Source organism: Callospermophilus lateralis, chromosome 1 (assembly GCF_048772815.1).
Source record: "Callospermophilus lateralis isolate mCalLat2 chromosome 1, mCalLat2.hap1, whole genome shotgun sequence".
Lineage (NCBI taxonomy): Eukaryota > Metazoa > Chordata > Mammalia > Rodentia > Sciuridae > Callospermophilus > Callospermophilus lateralis.
In genome coordinates, this window is record NC_135305.1 from 85,891,804 (window position 1) to 85,907,866 (window position 16,063).

Genomic DNA, 16,063 nt, shown 5'->3' on the forward strand with positions numbered 1-16,063 from the left:
TATGTCCACTGAGGATCAGGAAGGCTGAAAACAGCATTAAAGGTTAAGAACAGCCATCACACCCTCAGTTCTCCTTATTTAAAATATTTTTATTTGTGTACAATCAGAAAAATGAAAAATTAAGCCCCATTTGTGTACTACGAACTGAAATGCATTCTATTGTCCTATGCAACCAATTAGAATAAATAGATAAAAAAATAAAATAAATAAATATTTTTAATTACCTGGGCCTTATTTGCAACACATGAAAATTCTTCTAGTTTATAAAAGCTAAATATTTTAATATTTCTCATAAGATATCTTCATTTTAATAAAATATTAGTATTAAACTCTACATAGATAGACATGAAATTGCTTCAAATCTTAAGATGAAATTTATAAGAAAATTAGAATTACTATATGATCCTGCAATTCCACACCTTGACTGATACCCAAAACAACTGACAGCCGATCTTCAACAGATGTTTGCACATCCATATTTGCAGTAGGGGATGATAGAAGCCACCCAGGTGTCCATTGATGGGTGGATGGATAAACAAAAGGTGACATGGACATACAAGGAATGGTATTTCATTCACTCTTAAAAAGGAAGGCAATCCCAGCACTCATGGATCCTGAGGGCAAAGACTACAGAGACCCAGATGTTGTTGTCTTCCAGGTAGGTAGGACTCTTATCTCTCCCTGCTGTGAGTGAATCAGGGTGTATCTTCAAAAAAAAAGGAAGAAACTCCTGATGCATTCTATATACAGCATAATGTGTTTAGAGGACAACATGCTAAATGAAATAAGGCAATTGTGAAATTATAAATGCAGTATGATTCTATTCACATCAGGCTCCTGGAGTAGTCAAGTTTATAGAGTCAGCAAGTGGAATGGTGGCTGCCAGGGACTTCGAAGGGGGCACAGGATATTGTTTGGGAGGCATAGAGTTTTGGTTTTGCAAGATGAAAAAGCCCTGGAGACTGAAGGCAGTAATGGTAGCACAGTGATGTGAACATACTTACTAAAATGCACTTAGAAATGGTTAAAATGGTAAATTTCATGTAATGCATTTTTTATCATAATCTAACAAGAAATTTTAAATGAATTGTAAGACATAGTGAAAATTACTAATGAGTAGCTGGATAGGCCTTATATTTTCTATTACTGTAAACACTATTTATTTTATTTGACTTAATATATACATAATACAGACTTAAAGTATTCAGACAATATGCTGAGCACATTCTAGTAATTTAATTGATGCTTCTGATCACCTTAAGAGGCAGATGCAGTTATGATCCCTATTTTCTGAAAGTGGATCCCAACAAGAAAACCAGACTGTTCTATTTAATCTAGGTAGCCAAAATTTACATTCACTAAATAGTTCTATCAAAATATTATTGGATTTTGTTTAAGCTTTGCTGAATTTCTCATGTTAATAAAACTAAGATGGATTCAAACTGGTGACCATAAACAGAGGTCTCAGCAAGAAAACATTACTGAAAAATGACTTAGAAGTTATTACTGATGATTTCAGAGAAGTTAGATCCTCTGAAATCCTGGATATGGTTAAGTATTTTTTTATAAAACATGTGACTATAATATTTATTACTCTGGGGCATGGTGGATTAGTGAAGGACTTCAAAAATCAAAGCCTATCTCTACTTTCTCCAGAAAGTATGTGTATATATGTGTGTGTGTATGTTTTGTATATAAAAATGTTATTCTTTATAACTAGGAAAAACAAGACTTTGATTCAACCACAAGTCAACTGTGAACAACTTTAGCATTAAATTTTTATTTTCCAGAAAGTAGTCTATGTGCCTCTTTACTGTCAAGAGAACTTCTGTCAGTGGATACCAACTGCTAACAAGGCTTTTAATGTGTTCATTGAACTTAAAAGCACCTTTGCAGCTTGGGATCTTGATAGGAGCTTTATAAATAATTACTCTAATCATCACATTTCATGGCATTGTTATAAAGGCTCAGGTAGTGCCCCTGGTGTGCAGTTAGACACTGTTTCCACACACAGGTGTCAGAATAAGGCAGGTAGAAGGGGAAGTGGCCTCCCCAACCTGCCCAGCAGGGAGGAAGGGATTGGGAGGGAACTCTGTGCAAAGATCCAGTAAAGGCAAAGAGAGTTTCAATGGTAACGGGTGCCCCAATCCAAAGACAGTAACTCTGTCTTCCACAATAGGAGCATCCAGGACTTAAGGAAACAACCCAGCATAAGTCCTAGTGCCCTTTATGAGCCATTACCAGCTTTGAAAACCCACAACTCAAAACCCCAATGTGAACCCAAAGAGTCCAAGTCCAGAGAGGAAAACTGTACATAAGCGGCCTAATTACCTAAACTATCTCAGCAAGGTGTTCTCTTCTTATGGTCCAGCAACAGAGAAATCTTAATGAAATGCAGAGTTTTCATCAGTTTTGTGAGTTAAGACGAATCTCATACTTCTTCTTCTAGTAGAGACTCTCACTTCTAAATGAGATGGATGTTGCAGAGGAATACATCAAACCCTTGGGTGTGGATGTTACTATTTGGGGCAGTGTATAATTCGTGATGGGCATTGACAAAGGGACCAACCAAGACTCATGTGGCTTCTTTGTTTTTAGACTGTGGATTGAATGTGCACAAGCAGTGTTCCAAGCATGTGCCCAACGACTGCCAACCCGATCTCAAGAGGATCAAGAAAGTGTACTGTTGTGACCTCACCACACTCGTAAAGGCTCACAACACACAGAGGCCCATGGTGGTTGACATATGCATTCGGGAAATTGAAGCAAGAGGTTTGGAAAATACTTTTTTATGATAATACAGTGATTATATTTTTGCAGTTTATTTTCCTGTTGTCAGGGAAATAGACTCACTCTACTATCATTTTTGAGAAAATGAACTAACTGCACACATACAGAAACACATCCACATAGAGGATAAAATAATTCCTACCAACTCTCAATTTCTATTTCCTCAAGCCATGTATGTATGCCTTCAACCAATGTTTACTAAGCATCTGCTATGTGCTAGAGATTAAGGACCTGAAAGTCTCCATTCTTGACTTCAAGAAATTCATATTACAGTGTGGAGAATCAGAAGGGCAAATACCTATTGTAGGTGTCCATATGTCCATATTTAAAGCACCATGGGGTCACAAAGGATGATGTTTTCATCATATTTGAGGATAATTAACAAAGGTTATGGCAGGGAGAGTTTTGAAATAGATCTTAAAGCTAGGCATGATGGCATATGCCTGTAATCCCAGCAGTTTAGGAGGCTGAGGATCACAAGTTCAAAACCAGCATCAGCAACTTAGTGAAACCCTGTCTCAAAATAAAAAATAAAAAGAACTGGGGATGTAGCTCAGTGGTAAAGCACCCTCGGTTCAATCCCTAGTACCAAATAAAAAGGAAAGATGAAAGGAAGGAAGGAAAGGAGAGAGGGAGAGAAAGATAGGAAAAGGAGGGAGAGATAGATCTTAAAATGTTCTTCTATTAAGTAATACAGAAATTATTGATCAACACATACATCTACTACCATATAAAAATTCATTTCTAATATTAGTTCTGTTTATTTAAAAGAAAAGATTCCAAAGATTATAAAGATTTATGTAATGAAAAATCAAGTTGACAAGAAAAATACTAACATTTTCCCCCAGAAAAGTTCTTTATATTATGCTAGAGTGATCTTTCCTTTATTTTTGCTTCCTTTGGCCACTATTCAGTATAAAATATTCAGGACATTATAGACCAGGTCTGACCGGGGAGAATTTGTGTTGCTGAATATAATTTGCATAATTGACCAGTGATTGTATTATATTCTGCTACATTGGTATCCATTATTGTGTCCAAATTGCCTTAATATATTCTACAGGTTTCTATTCATTAGACAATGAGCCTATTTTTTCCAAAACAAAGCAGGACATTGTAGTTTGTTATCTCAAGCCTTTTAAAGATAGGAAATGATCCTGCTTCTCCTAAGGATGAAAGCTATAGTCCTTCTGAAAACTGGCTCATTTAATCTCAAATTGTGAGAAATGCCTCCTTCCTTTTCACCACTGTGGCTGTTAGAATTCAATGAATGCTTTGGGATCTGGTGAAGGTGTCCTTGCAAGGGCTGACTAGCCCAGGAGAGGAGAGGCACCCCAACTCTGGCAGAGACAAGTGGCCCTGTGTCCTGTTGTGTGAAAGGCACTGCAAGTTTGGGGTCAGAGCCTGCAGTCAGGGCAAAGGACAGGAACTTGGCTTCATTGGAGAAGCTGGAATCCTGCTACAGTAATCCTTCTCTGAGTAACTTTAGGGATCCAAAGTTCCTGTCATGACTGACATTCAGGGGAGAAAGACCGTGGGGAGAATAGCACTAAGCCTACCCAGTGCAATAGAAAGAGTGGCCCAGATTAGAAATTTATTCCAAGAGACTACACAGGGATTGGAGCTGCAGATGATAGAAGCCTTCAGGTACAAGCTGAATCCAGCAGTCATCTAGAAGAAATTCACATGACACCTTCCCACCTGCATGACCACCACTGCCCACATGACCCTGAGCAAGCAAGCCACTTGCCCATTTGAATGTCTGTTTCCTTATCTATAAAGTAAGTAGAATCAATTACACTTTATAAGGTGATTGTGAGGATTACATGAGTTGATACATATAACAGATCTAGTATAGTGCCCAACACACAGGACCCGTGTTACTTCTTGTCACCTTCTCCCAGAATGACCAACCTCTAACTCCACCTCCCAATCTGTCTGTCTGACCCTATTAGCCCAGGTGTTTCGGTGCTGTCAAGAGATCCTGAATAATAGCATCTTCAACAAGACAGACATCTGTTTACCTCTCCAGGAACAATCCAGGCATTTGGCCATGGTCTAGGTCTAGTCAGGCAGCTCCCTGGGCGCTGCGACCCAGGCCCTGCACCTGTTGCTCTGTCCTGCTTGGGCATTGCCCTTGTCTTCTCCCCCTAGTTGGCAGCCAGTGTCTCATCTGCATTCTAACCAACAGGAAGGGGGAAAGGACAGTCTCTTTCCCTTTAAGGTCACAATGCAGAGGCTGTACGCATCGCTTCTGCTCTCTCTGCATCAGCCAGAATTTAATGGACATTGCAGTGGATATTTAAAAAAAAAAAAAAAAAGATTTCATCACAACAGAGAGATGGGAGAACAAGTATGAAAAGGACAGCCGGCAGCCTCTGCCATTCTGACAAACTCCAACCCATCCTTCATGACTTCCTTCAAAGATGAGCTCCTCAGCGAGGCTTGCCCAGATTCCTCTCCTGTCAACCTGCAGGATTAGTTGCCCAGCTCCGAGGCAGCACCTGTTCCAACATTATTGAGATAAGTTTTCCTGTGCCATCTAGAACAGGATGGCACCCCGGTTTCATTCATCTTGTGGGTTAACTCCAGTTGATGAGCAGTGGCAACTGTTACTGAAACAAAAGAGCTGAGATTAACTGAGAACATATGTCAAGGCCGCAGGAGAGGAGAAGGGCCGGTATTTATGCTACATAGTGTTTTTTGTTTCTGATGCAAAGCTAATACAGATTCTTTCATATGGTATATAGAATATAAAAAATGTTTACCAAATTAACAAAAAACAGGAGCCTACATGTTAGTAATCAAGAGTTTGACAACCAGGCACAGTGGCACATGCCTGTAATCTCAGCAGTTTGGGAGGCTGAGGCAGGAGGATTACAAATTCAAAGCCAGCCTCTGTAACTTAGTGAGGCCCTAAGCAACTCAGCAAGATCCTGTCTCTAAATAAAATATAAAAAATGGCTGGGTATGTGGCTCAGTGATTAAGTACTCATGGCTTCAATCCCTATTACCAAAAGAAAAAAAAAAGTGTTTGACAAAAGTATATTACAAGAAGTATACTGCAATGGAAGCTATTTGTTTGCTTATTTTTTCCTATAGTTATAGTTTTGACAGCAGTTAACTTTTGGCATATGAATTCTGAAACCTGGACCTCTATTCTTTAATTTATTTATTTATTTTAAGATACTGGGTATTGAACTAGACCACTGAGCCACATCCTGAACCCTATTTTGTAATTTATTAGAAACAGGGTCTCATTGAGTTGCTTAGGGACTCATTAAGGTGATGAGGGTGGCTTTGAACTCGAAATTCTCCTACCTCAGCCTTCCAAACCACTGGGATTATAGGCATGTGCCACTGTGCCTGGCTCTGGTCCTCTATTCTTTCTGATACTTTTGATCTGATACATCATCCACTGTGTGTATATGAGCAGCCTGCATTTAGAACCTATCTTAACAAATCAATAAACTTGAGGAGTGGAAACCAAGTCTCTTTGACCTAAATACACAGTGATAAAGTTTCCAAAACCAGTAAATGGAATTTTATTTTCCTACATCTGTTTGTATGATCAGTTACCTGAAGGCATAACAATGAAATCAATCATGCTTAGTTATTTAACATATCATCTTATGATTACACATAAAAAAGCCATAAAATTTTAATATCTCCAATAGAATCGGGATAATATGCATTACACACACATGAGTGTGTATGTGTATCCAGCACAGTGCCACATACAGCATAACCCATGGAAGAGGACAGGGTTTCGGTTTCGGTTGCTTCCCTTGGTGAAATGGGTGTCCAGCAATCTGATGAACAAAGGAAGTAGGAGACTATGGTTAATGAGAACCTTAAATTTGGGGGTTTGTAAAGCCAGGCAGGAAGAAGGCCAGATCTCCACTGAGATCCCCAACCTAACAAGTAAAGGGACATAAACTTACATGGAAATGGGACTGGCAAGTCCAAGTTCTGACTCAACAGTATGTGCCATAGAAGATCACTAATAATATTTGTTCATTTACTCATAGCACATAGTATACATTTAAAATGAGTCTTTTTTTAAGATATTTTGAGACACTGAGATTAAAGTGTGTGTCTCCTTCCCTCCCTTTCCCTCCCTCTCCCTCCCTCACCCCCCCTTCCCTCCCTCTGTCCCTCCCTCCCTGCACCCCACAGGATTAAAGTCAGAAGGCCTTTACAGAGTGTCTGGGTTCACTGAACACATTGAAGATGTCAAGATGGCCTTTGATAGAGGTGAGTTTGAGCTCTCTTGAATGCCATCTGACTTATGCTCAGTACTCTTCTGATGGAACCAGACTCATTCATAGTAGGAATTGAGCTTCAGAACTACTGAGTTTATTCTTCAGGAAGCTGAGCAATGATGCTTTAAAAATCTCCCAGTTATCTCTCTCTAAGAGAAGTGTTTCCTTAGAAGCTGTGGACAGGTGACCACATGAGGAGGAAGTGAGTTTAACCATTTGAAAACCAGCCAGTACATGGCCCTGGAGCACTCCTCTGCATGCCCATCTCAGGATCTTTATTCTCTTCTCTCAAAACTCCACAAAAGGGAGCATACGTGAGAGTCACCAGCGCTGAAGGAGGGGAAGCCAGGGGAAGTTTAGGAGGTACCTCCTCTGTTATTTATGATTACAGCATACAGTTCCCAGAGCCTATCATCTCTTAGGTCAGACATAGGCCAACCTGGAGAACTTGTTAAAAATACAGACCACCAGGGCCCACCTTGAGGACTCATGCTGAAATCTGGATGAGCCCAAGTATCTAGATTTCTAATAAACAATCCACATAATCCTGGTACAGCCAGTCCGGGCCTGGGGTGCCTACTGGATAGAGTGTGGTCCACAAGGTCTTCCATGGTGTGGCCTCCCTATCTGCTCAGGCCAATCTCCAGTTCTTCCTCCATATTGTATCTTACATGCCAGACTCCCTGAAGGACACTTTACATGCCATCACAGAGAAGCACCCAAGCTCACATGTTCTGTCCATCTGGAATGTGTGCATGTTTATCTGGCAAACACCGTGAATCATGAGTCAAGTCTTCTGTTGTTCACGAAGCCTCTCTGGCCACCCCACGCTGATCTGAGAGCTCTGTTTCCGACCCCTGCATCACTGTGTGCTCATATGTCTCCAGGGAGCATCCCTTCTTCTTGTAACTGATAGGTGTGAGTTCTCTCTAGCTGGAACTATTCGAAGGGAGCATCTCTTTTCTTCTTTGATTCACCAGAGCCTAACTGTGTTTGCCCCATGCTAGATTCTCAATAAATGTTTGCTAAATATGTAAATGATGGGGTCAATATGGTATATATGGCAGGAAGAAGGCTTTACTATTGTCTCTACATCCAAGAGCTGTTTTGTTTCCAGAACCAAATTTGCTGAAGCATTTGTTCATTTCATTTTCCACACAAAAGATGTTAATAGTCCCATGTGATCAAAACATTTTTTCATGTCTTTATACATGAATTTTTTTGCATTACAATTCATATTACACATATATACCACAATTTTTCATATCTGTTTGTATATAAAGTAGGTTGACACCCAATTTGTGGCTTCATACATGTACTTTGGATAATGATGTCCATCACATTCCACCATTCTTGCTAATCCCCTGCCTCCTCCCATCCCCTCCCACCCCTCTTCCCTATCTATAATTTCAAAACTTTTTTTAATCCAAAAAAATTCATAGTCAGTGATAGTTAAAATGGACTGGTATTTACTAAAGGTAGAATAAAAAGTAAATATATAAATATATATATATATATATATATATATATATATATATGTGTGTGTGTGTGTGTGTGTGTGTGTGTGTGTGTGTGTGTGTGTATACCGAGAATGATTGTAAAAAGTGCTAAGAAATACATCCTCACCTATACATGAGGTAAGGTTAAAGTTTCCCAGATTGAAGTCCAAGGGGCTAAGTGAGCCTGAAAGAGACAGAAGTAACTGAAGGAATTCAACAATTAGTTAATGTACATGACCTTCAAATTCAAGTTCAAAGAATACTGATGGAGATATAGTAGAACTATTCATTGTTGTATTTTTCTTTTATTTTTTTCTTTCTTTCCTTCCTTCCTTTTATCTCTTTCTTTCTCTCTCTCTTCCCTCTCCCTCTCTCTCTCTCTTTCTCTCTCTCCTTCTCTCTCTCTCTCTCTCCTCTCTTTCTCTCTCTCTCCCTCCTTTCTGTGCATGCCTTCACTTGGTAAAATACGGTCCTCCTTAGGACTTGGATTGCTGGCTGTTTTTCAGATGGGGAAAAGGCAGACATTTCTGCCAACATCTATCCAGACATAAATATCATCACTGGAGCCCTGAAACTGTACTTCAGAGACTTACCCATCCCTGTCATCACATATGACACCTATTCCAAATTTATAGAAGCAGCAAGTGAGTATTGAGAACTAATTTTTTATTTGTACCAGACTCTCAGTACATTGCTTTCACCCTCAAGAAAATTAAAACTCAGAACTGTTGAAATTATTGCCTGAGCATTTTGCCAAGTGGGCACAACAGTACAGTTAATAGAAAACCAAGCATAGCTCACCAGCTGAGCTGGACCAGCACTAAGCCAGGTCTGTGGGGCAGAAGCCGGGTGCCAGGCAGTTCTGTCTCTCCCAGTCACTCCCTGTACGCTGAGAGCCAGCACAGTTAGGCCCATTCTATTGTTGAAAACGTGAATAGTTTTGTAGTTAAAAAAAAAAAAAAATCAGATGTTCTCCAAGGAGAGCTGTATCAATGAGCTCCTCGCATCCTCTAAGCAGAATCACATTGAGAATGGATCCAAGTTTTGCCCATTAATGCTCTTCGAAATTAATAGAAGGCCAAGAATAAACTATGCCAAGTACCACGCTACGACCTCTCACTCATCGGCCCCCATCCTTCCTCAGCCACCGTGGCTCATTCCCTGCTTCCCACCAGGCCCAGTGCCCTCAGGAGAGAGCAGAATGAAAGTGGAGGGAATGTCAGGGGAGTGGCTATGTTTTCCCAGGAACAAGTAATAATGAGAAAGGGGAGAAGCATAACAGAGAAGTTAAGCCCACTTTGAGGAACATTATTTTGGTTCACCTTTTTTTAAAAAAAATCTTTAATGGTTGAAAAGTACAGTTTTGTGCTGTTAAATATACTAATGAAATATGTGACAGGAAGAGACAAGGGCAGGTTGGGATTCACACAAGCTGTACTTTCCAGATGAGTTATGGCCCTGCTCCCTGTTAAGACCGTTCCTTCCTGGATTCTGGTGGTCTTAGGCAGGGAAGGCTGGGTACCTTCTACCCCAGGAGGAATGGCAGGAAAGCTTTCTTTGACTGTCTGCCAATACTGTCGGAGACCCAGATTCCAGAAGCATGTCCTCTTCCTGGCATGTGCCCAGTATCTATATCCTAACCTGGGCTGTACACCAAAGTAGACCCTGCCAACAATCTAGTGATACGTGCCATTAATGCAGGATGGGTTGGCTGGCCCACCTGCCAATGTAATTGCACCGAAAATGTATTTAGTGGGCTAAGGTTGTGGTTCAGAGGTAGAGCGCTCGCCTCGCACATGTGAGACCCTGGGTTTGATCCTCAGCACCACATAAAAATAAACAAGTGAAATAAAGGTGTTGTGTCCAACTACAACTAAAATATAAAATATTTTTTAAAAAGAAAGAAAATGTATTTAGTGATTGAAGCCTGCCAGGGAGAGACTTACTAGATAATTTCAAGGGCACAACACAAGATGTGATGTAGTTTAGAGTCTGTGATAGTGAGATTCCCCAACAAATCTAGTGTTCAGAAGGGCAGCGTAGTCTGCACGTGTCCCACCAGATTATAAGCATTCTCCTGGACCATCTGCTCCTGGAGGACGAGGACAGAATCCATCCTCTGACCACCCACATCATGAATGGTCAACAAGCCTGTGGTGTTCAGCCCAGACTTTCTGGAATGAGGCAGGACACAAACTAACTCATTTAAGTGAAATAGTATCTGAAATTACATGACTTTGTTAGACTCTCCCCATTTCTGGATAAAACAAACAAAAAGACTTCTTGTTAGCTCTCTGAAAACTTTAATGGTACAATGTAACTCTGCACTCATATGGGTTCTGTATGTTCTTCACAGAAATCTCTAATGCGGATGAAAGGCTGGAAGCAGTCCATGAAGTGCTGATGCTACTGCCTCCCGCCCACTATGAGACCCTGCGGTACCTAATGATCCACCTCAAAAAGTAAGCGGATGCCTCCTCTTACTGATCTGCTCCTGGGGCAGTTAGTGCCTCCCTGATGCACAGAATGAGCAGGTGCTTCTTGAAAGTGGACTGTGCTGCCTCCTGGGGCTAGCCCCATACATGGCCTCAAGGGCCTTTGCTCTGGGTCAAGAGCTGCTTCATGTACTTTCCATGTGTCATTCCTGGGAGGTGGGTACTGCTGGGAGCACTCACTGTCAGAGGCCATGGATGAATTATGGGTTTGTTTGAGCCATCTCAAGGCATGGGGGTTGCTCTTCTGAGAACTCTCAGTGAAAACCCCCTGATTCAAGACCACTCAGTTTATGTGGATACCCTGCTCATTGGCTCAGACAGTCCTGGGTTCAAACACAGAAACCCAGAAGTAGAGGAAGTGGGCATAACCTGCTAAGCCCCAACCAGGTTGTTTTTGTCACCTCATCCAGTTTTCCTCAGGAAGTTCTTTACACTGGATCCCATTGGTTCCTACCCATTTAAATAAAGTGTGGGCTCCATTTTGTTGTCAGATCCAATCTCCATCAGAGCTGGAACATCCAACCATGCCCCCACTTTTCACTTATTTCCATGTCTTGTCTTTAATTTCTCATAACTTTAATATTTCTAATCTGACTTACCACCCTAGTTCAGGGAAACTGAGTAAACATCAGTACACATTGGATTCAACAATGGATTACCCAGTGGAAGACACATCAGATTTCTGAATCTTAGAGAAGTTAAGTGGCTAATCCACAGAGGTGAACCCAAGTTTGAAATCCAGGAAGAGAACCAGAGCCCACACTCTGTCTGAACTACTTGTCTACCCTGCCTCCATAGCTGCATCTTGCTCCAACACAAGCCTCATACATACCTCATCTCATCTTCCACCAACTGCTCACCCTAACCCCCAACGCCTGAACCTATCTGTCTTCTTTCAGAGCACATTTCCAACATGATCTCTTGTTTTTGTTTTTCTGTGTCTCCAAGCAAAAAAATTTCCCCAAAACTTAGTGGCTTGGAACAATAAAATTAATTATCTCATAGTCTCTATGGGCCAGGGATCTGGATATGGTTGAGCTAGGTGCATCTGGTTCAAGGTTCTTAATGAGTTTGCATTTGAACTGCCAGTCAGGCTGCAATGTCATGTGAAGGCTTGATGGGAGAAGCAGTCACTTCTAAGTCACTCAGAACATTTTTGGCAGTACTCGGTTCCTCAGAGGTTTTTAGGCTGAAGGCTCACTTCCTCGCTGGATGTTCGCTGGAGGTCACCCTCATTTCCTTACCATGTGGGTTTCTCCACAGGCAGCTCACAAAATGGCAACTGATTTCCTTCCAAGCAAGCAAGTAAGCAACGGTACCCACGATGAAAGACGGTCTTTTTGTCTTTTTTAGAAATGACGTCCTATTGCCTTTGCTATATTGTGTTTGTTAGAAGCAAGTGACTAAGTCAAGCCCATACTTCCAGGAGGCAGGGACTGTTGGGGGCTATCTCAGACAGGATCTACCACACACTAAGCTATGTATGCAGGTGGAGATGTTTGGATGTTTACAGGATATTATAGCCTTAAATTTTCCCCTTAAATCTCTCTTTCCTTCCTTGTACATTTATTATGAGATGAATAAGTTGATCTTTGCATATTGGAGGGATCAGTGTGCTTCTATGTGTCTCTCCCTGTTTGTTGAAGATATATGTCAGCTGCCCTTTCTTAGATACAATGGACCAAAAAGTGTATACAGTGTCCAAATTACAGATCCACTCAGTAAGTGAAAAGAAGCAAGTGGAGAATATTGTATAAATTTTTCTGCCTTATAATTATGACTTTTGCTCAGATCCAAGGTGATCAGAGACAGTAACATAAAGCTCAGAAGATTCCTATTTTGATGAGTTTACTGAATGTAAGAGTATAAATAATTTTTGGATATGTAATAGATTATGAGTGCCACATCTGACTTTTAGCTGCTACTTGTTTCTTTCATTTCAATTAATATCATAATTAATTATATGATAATAACACTTTGTAAAGCAAAGTGTCTCTATCAGGAAGAATGCTGGCATCTCCCAGCTGAACTGTAAATGTCAGTAATTTCAGGGTTTTATTGTGATGGGTTTGCTAAACATTTTATTTGATCAGGTATAGTACTTAACCTCATAGGGCGATGTGAGTATTTTGATCCTCTAGCATGTCCTCATTCCTACTTTCTTCTTAGCTTTGCTGCATGAAAATGATCCAAACTGAGTTGACTTCCTAAAATAATATTAAGTGGCTAATCCTAATGATCTCTCAGGGAATAGTCAGAAAGGGATCGCCTCCAGTACAAAACCTAAACACATTTTAATTATCATTTGCTCTGCCTTGAAGAACCTTCTTTTTAGATCTATGATGAACAGTCTAAAGCCTAAATTCCTGAAAGCAAGAATCTAGGAGATAGTGATTCTATTGCATTAGGAAGGAAGGAAGCCAACCTTGGCGTTTGAATTTCATTCCTAAAGGCTCTGCTATTTTTATTTGTATGTCAAAATGATGATTTTCAATTCCAACGATAATTAGTGCTCCAGACCTCATTCTGTGGGAACTAGAAATAATGCCCAACCGCCTTCCAGCCTGGCCACCTCCCAGGAGTTCCACTGTCCCATGATAATGGCCTGGCTACATTCTACAAGCAAGCATTCTCCTGTGGCACCAGCCCTCCCAGCAGACAGGAACTGCACTTAGCTTCCCATTCTGCAGCTTACAGGCCAATAGGAAGCGACAAGGAAAAAGACTTCCATAGATGACCCATAGGCCAGTTGGTAATCCTCTGCCCCTCCAAACCAATATTCCTTAAATGATAGTTTCATATTTATTTAGTGAGAAGGGCTGGTTTTCCAATTTTTAAAATTGTATCTATACGAGATTCATATGTCATTCACTTCCACTGCCGAAGGCAACATCAACAATTTAAAATAAAAACAAATCGGAAAATTGCCTATTGAAAAATGCCTTTCTGCCATTCTGATTTGCAATTTGCTTTTGCAATTTCCTGAGCCAGAGATAGTCTTGGGATTTAAGTATGTAATCAGTATGGAAATTCATCCGCATGTCTACATGACGACTCTGTGTGTATTTGTTTTGCAGGGTTACTATGAATGAAAAAGACAATTTCATGAATGCAGAAAATCTGGGGATCGTGTTTGGGCCCACCCTGATGAGGCCCCCTGAGGACAGCACTCTCACCACCCTCCATGACATGCGGTACCAAAAGCTGATTGTGCAAATTTTAATAGAAAACGAAGATGTTTTGTTCTGATCCATCAGGGAGATGAGCTGAATGGCCCCAGCCCTATCCAAGCTGATAGAGCTAAAGAAATAAACATTTCTTACACTTGATTTGCTTTTCAAACAAGTGACAGAGTTTCCTGGACCGCAGTGGATCGCAGAGTCTAGTACTGTGTCTCATAGACACGCCCTCCTCCACATGAGAACAAGGGTGAGGGCGAGAAAAGCCCCTGGCCTTGGGTCTTTTGCCGTGCCTCGTATGTATGTCTGTTTTGCTGGAAGAGTGATTAATAAATCTTTCTTTAACTTATTAAAAAAAATGTAACTTTTAAGCTTCAGTCTTATCAGTAATAAAAGGGAACTTAATTCATAAAGGTACTTGATACAGTTATACATTTTCCACTTACAAAAAAGAAGACAATTCTATATGTTAAATGTTAAATGAAACCTATATTGTAAGATGTATTTTTATTTTAGCTGCAAGAATGTTATTTTATTTTAGCAAACAGAACTCAATGCAGTGCATTGATTATTACCCTGTGTTCCTTGTCCCACGTTCTTGCTGTGATACCCTGAAGAAGTTGACCACGAATGCAGTATTACCTTGACATACCTCTGTCCTCAATGCTTTTCAGTGAAATTTCACCTGCCACATGTGTCCCTGCTTTTGATAGTTTTTGCTCTTAAGCACTGGCATTCTGCTATCGTGTAGTGTAGGTTTATAGCAATTATAGGATGGCCTGAAGCATCTCCAGATTTTCTTCCCATAAAAAAATTGTGAATTCCCAAAGTATGTTTTTAAATTGGTCATGGTCCTTTCATATTATGTGTGTATATCCTCGAACATGCAGAATGTGGCTGTTTCTTATAAAACAATTTGAGGACACAGGATGTTATCTGGGCCATGTAAAAAGTTAGCCCTTGGCCTTTTTCCTCTTTGGCCAAGCTTTTAGAACTCATATGTTAATGAAAAGTTGAAATTTTTTTTGTCACATTTCGGTATTGATGCAAAGTGAACCTGCAAAATAACCGTCAATTATTTGCATTTTTGTTTTATAAACAAGACTATTTTAAAAATAAGAATGAATAGGTTGATTTTTGCCAGCTATATCTTCCTCCTTGAGAAAAGTAGCCCTGTTTGGAAAAATTTCATATGATTTTATTTCTATAGTTCCATCCTATTGGTTATATGGATCTTTAGCATGAGCCTTTCCCACCAAGATTTCTATATTTTGTAACATAGGTGAAATATTTAAAACATCAAAAACTGTAAATCTAGATTTGTTTTATAAATCCAACTGCCAAGTCTTTCCCTCTGATTGTCTGAGGTGATTCATGTAATTATTCACAAGTCTCGTTTTGGAGTGGCCAGAAGAGAATCACTGTGTGTTATGTGGCGTGAAAGGAGGAGCAGAGTGTGTTGTCCCGGGGAGTCCTCAGGGCCCTGCAGATGGACAGATGGACTCTATTTGCACCTAGGGGTCAATATAGCTTGGCCTGGTTCCTGCTATTGTCGTTCCTCTCAACTGTACAGATTTGTTTGTTGTAGCTTATGTACTTCTTGATACTGTCAAAAAATTATCTGGAAATGGTTTTATTTTGTGAAGTGAACAATACTTTGTAATTTATGATAGTGTAAATGGAAGGGCAAAGCATTACATGTATTAAATTCTTCTGTCTATCATTCTGGTGTATTTTCAGGGAAGTGGTATCTGGGAGAGGCTGGGGGAAATTTTTCAAAACCTTGTTCTCATATATTTGGTGATAGATTTTTCTATCATTGACACTCCATGAGA

At 40.2% G+C, this 16,063-nt stretch overlaps 1 protein-coding gene across 1 annotated transcript in view; it reads left to right on the forward strand.

Annotated features, from left to right (window-relative positions):
• The window catches only part of Chn2 (chimerin 2), a 264,189-nt gene extending 248,382 nt beyond the window's left edge, over nucleotides 1-15,807 (forward strand). The window contains exons 9-13 of the mRNA XM_076863644.2: nucleotides 2,599-2,772; nucleotides 6,970-7,047; nucleotides 9,061-9,198; nucleotides 10,911-11,016; nucleotides 14,127-15,807. Coding sequence (XP_076719759.1) covers nucleotides 2,599-2,772; nucleotides 6,970-7,047; nucleotides 9,061-9,198; nucleotides 10,911-11,016; nucleotides 14,127-14,298 — 668 coding nt within the window. The 3' untranslated portion in view covers nucleotides 14,299-15,807. The remainder of the gene's footprint in view (nucleotides 1-2,598; nucleotides 2,773-6,969; nucleotides 7,048-9,060; nucleotides 9,199-10,910; nucleotides 11,017-14,126) is intronic.
• The last annotated feature ends 256 nt before the right edge of the window (nucleotides 15,808-16,063 follow it).